Below are 7,867 nucleotides of genomic sequence, written 5' to 3' on the forward strand. Positions count from 1 at the left end.
AACAACGAATTGCAGTGTTAAAAAACACAGAGTGACCGGTTGGTAGGATTTAGAATCCTACAAGAGAACCGCGGAAGCCACCACCATGTCCAAATGTTGCCCCAAACGTCGCCAGACCTCCTTTACGTCAGTGATACACATTACTTTCAACAAAAACAGAGAAAAGTGAACAATAAACACAAAAATTGCAGCCAATTTTGCCAAAAACCCATAGAAATTCAGTAGTCGACCACCGACTTGCATGTCGACCACGAAACTTGCTCAAATCCCTGACTAGCTCCTTCAAAAACAAGGACAAGCGCCGAACAAACCTCCCACTAGCTCCTTCGCAAACAAGGACAAGCGCTGAACGAAAAACCACATAATCCCCACGAACCAAGTGAACGGACAAAGGCAAAACCACAAACCCAAAACCAACCTCTACAAATAACAATGTCGGTTGAGCATCGCTACATTGGCAGACCGGGTGAACAGGCAAAGGCTAAATGATAAAGGCGAAACAATAAACCCAACACTAACCGTTGCAAACAAAAATGCTAGCTGAGCAGCGCTACAATGGCAGACCAGGTGAACAAACAAAGGTGAAACAGTTATTGGAGCCGAAACAGGCCATTGTCGACAGAGCAAAATGCCCACACACTGGGCTCGGACAAGATAACACAAGACATGAAACACAACTCACATAACCGCCCGCAATAAACCCCAAACCCTCGAAAGTGCGAACATTAATGACTCCCAACAACCACGACACGTGGCTGCGAACGATAGACACTTGTTGTAAAAAATATCTAGTAGGGTCTACGTTGATTGCCAACATAAATGAGAAGAATATCTAGTAGGATCTAGGTCGATTACCAACATAAACAAAAAGACGCACAAGTAATGACATCCCTTCCCTACACTTATCGGTAAATAAACATTTTTTTTAAACATATGAACCAAGACGTTCATAAAAATTAATGAACGAAAACAAGTATTCAATTATTGTTTATAGTGTATGGTGCAATTGAAAATGTAACATAAAAAATTTGTTTTTTCATAAAAAACTAAACCATTCACATAAAATTGAAAACAAGAAATATAAATAGAACTCTTAAGTTACAATGAAATCACAATTATAATATTCTTTACTTCATTTTAAAAGGTCGAAGAAGAAGAAAACTTCTCATAGCTTCACTTATTATAATACATAGTTATTATTGTTCTCCTGAATATCTCTGTAAACTTCATAGTCAGTACCCATAGATACACTGCATGCTACTTGTACCGTCAAGGCAGTAAAGTAAAAGCAGTAGAATTATCTATTTGGAAGTGGAGGCGTGAGATATTCCAGCGTAAAATGGGCAACCCTCTGTTCCTTTCTTATACTCCCCATAACTCCCCTCAGCTTCTCCTTTCAAAAGTCCTACACAAAGCTCTGCAGGGTCGTAGTACACTTCCACCTCCACAATCCTCAATTTCTCGTCAACCTGCACAACATTAACAACTGTGCAGTTATTAAACACTTTTCCCTAACCATAATAAATGTCCACTTCAATCAAATTGATTGCAGACCGTTATGTCAGTCTGATGTAAGGATTGCATACCGTTATGTCAGTCTAGCTAGTATCAAAATTTTTTGGGCATTCAAAATTTTAAAATTCTACAATATAGTCTAGATTTCTAAAAAAAAAACCATAACAAAATTTCAACTATTTTCCGGACTAAATAAACTACTCTATATAGATATCAGTATTCTCTTAAAATATGGCAGCACATTAAAATGGGTTTTAGTACTGAATAGCTGCACGAGCTGCAGGATTCTGGAATACTTTTTAAGAATTGATTAGACATTTAAGACAGGTGCGGTGCAGTGTGCTGACCTTAGCAATAGCAATTCCAATGAATTGCACGGTTTCTCCAGTTGGTTTATGACCTTTGAAAGGCCCTTCCATGACACCCCAGTGCCTGAACTTGAAAGTTACAAGTGGGGGGCCTGTATACACTTGAACCACTTCCCAAGCAAATCCTCTGGGAAACGAAGTTCGAAAGATATCATGAGAAGACTCGAATGTTTCCATGGACGTCTTGTAGTATTGAAATTCCTCCGGCAAAGATGTCTGAAGGAGTGCGTTGTAGCTTCCCATAGCCAGGGTCTCTTTTCCTGATAACGCAGGCCTTCCTGCAATTTCACAAGGTACCTGCCTCTATCATTACTTGTCAATTCTAACTGCACACTCACACAAGTGAGGTCTGTATCTTAATATATATCTGAAATATTACCGTTAACTCTCATAGAGAAGCTGGAAGGGTCAATTGTTTTGAAGTCTTGTATGTTTGTCTTGTGAGACAGCTCCATCTCCCACGTTTTCACCAACTTCTCAACAGTTTCTTCCAGGGAACCTTTTGGCCATACCTGCACATATTCATTGACCTAACTGCTTACTGCATCTGGCAAACTAAATGGTGGAAGACAACAGATTCAGATTGCAAATACAAACACAAACCTCAGTTCGGCCTTCTTCAAACAACTTGTTGACCAGATCGTAAGTGGGTGGAACCCCATGCCTCCATGCTGTATGCTTCTCAGCCTCCCCATTCATGTGAAGACGATATGGATCCAATTCAACTTGTTCTGTTGTTGTTGCTGCGGCTTCCTCAGGAGTTGCTGCAGACATCCTGATTTGTTGGTTGGTCAAATAAGAGAAGATGAGAAGAGGAATTTTAAGAAAAGATGAGATGGGGAAACTTGGGCTCCCAATGATTCCACACTGCTCAATATTTATAAACGGAACAAACCAGAAGTAAGCTAGGCTTTTACAGTGCGGTTAACACCCTAATTGTTATCTAAATTCTCCAACGTCATACTTTACCCTGGCTCATTCACCCAGAAATCATCAAAGTCTTCATGCATTGTATATATGATTATTAATGCTGCACGGCTAGATTATTGCAAAAGGGATTGGCCACCAATATATTTTTCTGGGCTATTGACCCATTAATATCTGGTGGCAGAGAAGTTAGTGATTTTATATTATAAATTATTTTTACTTGCGTGAACATTAAAATTTCATTCTATTCTATGTCCAAGTCAATATCCCAGGATATAAATCTTGTCTAACCGCGTACTCTAAAGAAAAGTGGAGAAGTTGCCTTGAAAATTATGGAAATTCTAAGTTATATTTACAGAAATTCAACAAGGATTTTTGTAAATCTAAGTTATAGTGGTTAAACTTTAAAATTTTGGGTGTCTTAAATATTCTTGATGGTGTTGAATCTATTTCTACCATCAAAAACACAATTCAAACACTATCTCTACAAAACAAATTTAAAATTTAAAATTTTTTTAGTCAGATTCGACCACAGCCCCGTCCTTGCCTAAAGGCCAACGATATATGCCCAGGTCAATGGTCCAGGATATAAAGGCCAATGGTATATGCCCAGGTCAATGGTCCAGGATATAAGCCTTGCCGAAGGGCCAGCAGTATATGCCCAGGTCAATGGCCCAGGATATAAGCCTTGCCCAAGGACTTTGGAATATATTCAAGAATCCAGTCTGTACGACATTATGTTAACATATGGACTCGCTAGTGGCTACTTTAATACTCTTCTGCACATGTCAGGGACTCTATCTTGCTTTGGGAATTGGTGAAGTTCATGTGGTTAGTTGAACCCATGACGCATTTGGAGATAGCCCCAAGACATGATTCGGTGGATTCATTACTTTAATACTGTTGTGCACATCTCGTTTCGTATTGGTCAAGGTCAATGTGATTATTTGACTCTATCTTTTGGGTTAGTGGTTTAGGTAATATAAAGTCGAAACATTATTTCTACAAGATAGTTAAAATGAAGAATTGAATACCATTAGAATGTAAATATAATAAATATATATTATTAAATATAAATATATCTTTGATTGGGGTGTTAACAAATATGTAGTGTTTGACGGGATTTAATTCATGGTTTTCTCATCAAGTTAACAACCTTTGTTGAGACCAGTGTCATTGTAGGTTTTTTTTGGGTTTGCATTTTCATTGTTCATTGGGTTGGTTGGGTTTTTTGAGCTTAGAAAGTCGAGACTCCACTTTGTAGGTCAGTGGAGTTTTTATTTTTATTTTTATTTTTATTTTCTAATCTAATGATTGAGGAACTTTTAGACATAGCTAAGGAATCTGGGTATTTATGTTCGATTTCAGGGTTGATTAATGCTACATTCATAGCTCTTCATTCCTAACATGGAAAAGCCTTCAACATTTTTCGACTTGAGACATATTTCTTTATGTAATATAATGTATAAAATGATTTCTAAAATCATTGCAAGCAAGATTAAATCTACATTCTCAAAGAACATTTCTCTAGAGCAATTTGGTTTTTTAGACAATAAACAAATACATGATGTAGTAGCCATCACTCAATAATGCATGCACTCTATTAAAACTTGTCAAATGGAAGCATACCTTAAGAATATCGACTTGATAAAAGCTGACGACAATGTGGATTGGGAGTTATTAAGGATGATCCTTCATAAGATTGGATTTGTGTTGAGATTTTCTGTTTTAGTCAAATAGGCAAAAATCTCTGAAGGATGACAACAATAGGGATTCAGTTCCTAGATTAGCTCCAGGTTGTTGGGAGGGAGTTAATGCCTCCTATATTTGATGTGAGGGAGTTATGAGGCTGTTAGATTCTCTATGCTATATAACAGGCAGTCATTCGGATGATTTGCTAAGAGAGTGTGAGGATTCCTTGATGTAATCTCCTAATTTGAATAATAAAATTCCTGATGCCTATGTTTGGTGGACGTAGCCCAGATTGGTTGGGTGAACCACGTTAAAAGCTGTGTCTTATGTGCTTGTTGATTTATTCTGCTATTGTGTTTAATTAATTTTGCTGTGCACTGATCCAACAATTGGTATCAGAGCATGTTGGAGGTGTTGCCTGGAGAAGCTGCCTGGAGGCGCTGTGTGCGTGACTGCTGATGCTGGCGGACTGTGCTGGTGCGGGCGTGAACCTGCCTGCGTGTGAATGCTGTTAGCGCTGAGCCTGGAACTGTTAGTGCGGTGCGCTGAGCGCTGGAACTGTTAGTGCGGTGCAGAGGTATGATAAGTAATGCATGATCCTGAATCGTTTTTTTTTAAATCGCTGGTGCGTATTCTGTAACATCAACAATACCTGCTGCGTAATAACATTGCTGGTGCGAATTAATACCTGGTGCGTATATATATATTTTAAAAACAGCACGGATTTATGTGAAAAAGAACAACAGCGTGTGAATATCCCTTGGAACAAAACACGGCGTGGATTTTTTTTCAGTTTGTAGCAGCGTGGATATATCTGTTTTACAAGCCGGCATTGTTTATATCTGTGCAACTGGTGCGCCTTTCCATTCAAAGTCCTTGTGTGGGTATGTGTTTAAACCAGCATGAATCTATAACATAATGGAAACATAAACGGTATTCCATAAACGGCGTAGTTTGCCATATATGCATTATGGTTTATATATATATATGTTTAAAAAGTTAACGCATGTGATATATACCATGTTAAGGTCATGGCAAGTGTAAATGGTGGAGTACGTATGATGGTAAAACGCATGTGGAGGAGTATGACATTATGTTTTTTAAACAAAAAGGGGAGTTATAAGGGTTATGTCACATGTTTTTCAAATTAAAAGGCTTTAAAAGTGTAAGGGGGGCTTAATTTTTTTTTTTTAATATAAAGGCAAAGGTACAAAGACATAGGCAGAAAATGTTTTGTGTAAAGCAAAGACAGCGAAGCATAGGCAGTTTTCTTTGTTATGTAAAAACAAAGGCATAGGAAATTTTGTTTTTTAAATTGCTGGTATTTCAAATTGAAATTGGAGATTCTTTGACAAGATGGCCAAAACACAAAGTGCCCGTTTTGAAATTGAGAAATTTAATGGCAAGAATAATTTTGAGATCTGGAAGGTGAAGATGCACGATCTGCTGGTTCAACAAGGTGTGGCGAAAGCACTGTTGGGGAAAAACAAAAGGCCTCCTTCCATGACGGAGGATGAATGGGATGAGATGGATGATAGAGCTCTGAGCGCAATTCGGTTATGTCTGGCGGACGATGTTCTGTTCAACATTGTGTCAGAGAAAACCGCCGCAGGCTTGTGGTCGAAGCTTGAGAAGCTCTACATGACGAAATCTTTGACAAATCAAATTCTCCTGAAACAGCAGCTTTACAGTTTGCGGATGAAAGAAGGTACCTCAATTGCTGATCACCTGAATGTTTTTAATACCTTGTTGGTGCAATTAAACAGTCTAGATGTGAAATTTGATTCAGAGGATAAGGCAATAACTCTATTATGTTCTTTGCCTAAATCCTGAGATCACTTTGTTACTTCCATAAGTTTTAGTACATCAGAAATTCTTGAGTTTGTCGATGTTGTTGGAGCCTTGTTGGCTGAGGAGACGAGGAAGAGGTCGAATGCAGACACCTCTACATCAGAGGTAATGATGGCCAGAGGTCGCTCACGAGAGAGACACTCCGGGGGAAAGCATAGCAACTCTTGTTCAAAATCCAAAGGAAAGAAGCCCAAGGTGAAGTGTTGGCATTGTGGCAAGGCTGGACATCTGAAAAAGGTTTGCTGGAAGCGAAAGCAGGCTGCTAAAGAAGGCTCTTCGACAGAAAAGAAGGAAGCCAACACCACAGATACAGGTTCAGTATCTGGTTCAGGTATGAGTGATGAAGTATTGTCAGTTAATATTTCAAAACATGATCAACATTGGTTGTTAAATTCTGGGGCATCTAACCACATGTGTATTCATAAAGATTGGTTTAAAACATATAGATCAATTGATGATGGTGTTGTGTACATGGGTAATGATGTAACATGTAATATTGTTGGGATTGGAAGCATACAACTACAAATGTTTGATGGCACAACCAAAATATTAACTGATGTGAGGCATGTACCAGATTTAAGGAAAAATTTGATTTCATTAGGAGCACTTGATTCAAATGGATATAAAACTGTAATTCAAGGTGGAGTTATGAAAATCTATAAAGGTATATTACTAGTGATGAAGGCTAAGAAAGTAGGAAATCTATTTCAGTTAGAAGGTAGAACTGGGTCAGATCATGTGTCTGTGTCTGAACATGACAGTAGTTCCATTCACTTATGGCATCAAAGATTGGGGCATATGAGTGAAAGAGGATTGAAAATTTTGGCTGACCGAAAGTTACTTCCTAATCTAAGATCTGGAAAATTGGATTTCTGTAAACATTGTCTGTTTGGTAAACAAAGTAAACAAAAGTTTAAAACAGGCAAACATACTAGTAAAGGCATACTTGATTATATCCATTCAGATGTGTGGGGTCCAGCTCCTACAGCGTCATATGGTGGTTCGTCTTAGTTTGTATCATTCATTGATGACTTTTCTCGGAAAGTTTGGGTCTACATGTTGAAAAAGAAGTATGATTTTTTTACAGTTTTCAAGCAGTTTAGAGCATTGGTAGAAAACAACACTGGTAGAACTATAAAATGTTTAAGAACTGACAATGGTGGTGAGTTTTCCTCCAAGGCGTTTGACAGCTATTGCAAGGATGCAGGGATCGAAAGACATAAGACCACGGTTTATACTCCTCAGCAGAATGGAGTTGCTGAACGCATGAACAGGACTCTTCTAGAGAGAGCAAGGTGTATGCTGAGTAACGCCGGGTTGCCGAAGGAGTTGTGGACGGAAGCAGTGGCAACCGCTTGTTATGTGATAAACCGATCTCCATCAACGGCAATAGACTACAAGGTTCCGCAAGAGGTATGGACAGGACACCCTTGTGACTATTCTAAACTCAGAGTGTTTGGTTGTGATGCATATGCTCTAGTGCCTAAACATCAGCGAACTAAGTTAGATCCAAA

The 7,867-nt window shown here is 38.6% G+C and overlaps 1 protein-coding gene across 1 annotated transcript; it reads right to left on the reverse strand.

Moving 5' to 3' along the window:
• Positions 1–1,272: 1,272 nt before the first annotated feature.
• Positions 1,273–2,818, reverse strand: LOC149157910 (pathogen-related protein-like). The gene is made up of 4 exons (XM_089437680.1): positions 2,487–2,818; positions 2,263–2,395; positions 1,863–2,161; positions 1,273–1,469 (listed from the first exon to the last, which is right to left on the reverse strand). The coding sequence occupies exons 1-4, from the start codon at positions 2,655–2,657 to the stop codon at positions 1,302–1,304; spliced, it is 771 nt and encodes a 256-aa protein (XP_089293806.1). The 5' UTR covers positions 2,658–2,818; the 3' UTR covers positions 1,273–1,301.
• Between the last annotated feature and the right edge of the window lie 5,049 nt (positions 2,819–7,867).

Source organism: Pinus tabuliformis, chromosome 5_2 (assembly GCF_031772625.1).
Source record: "Pinus tabuliformis cultivar Carrire ecotype Pingquan chromosome 5_2, CPIR1, whole genome shotgun sequence".
Taxonomy (NCBI): domain Eukaryota; kingdom Viridiplantae; phylum Streptophyta; class Pinopsida; order Pinales; family Pinaceae; genus Pinus; species Pinus tabuliformis.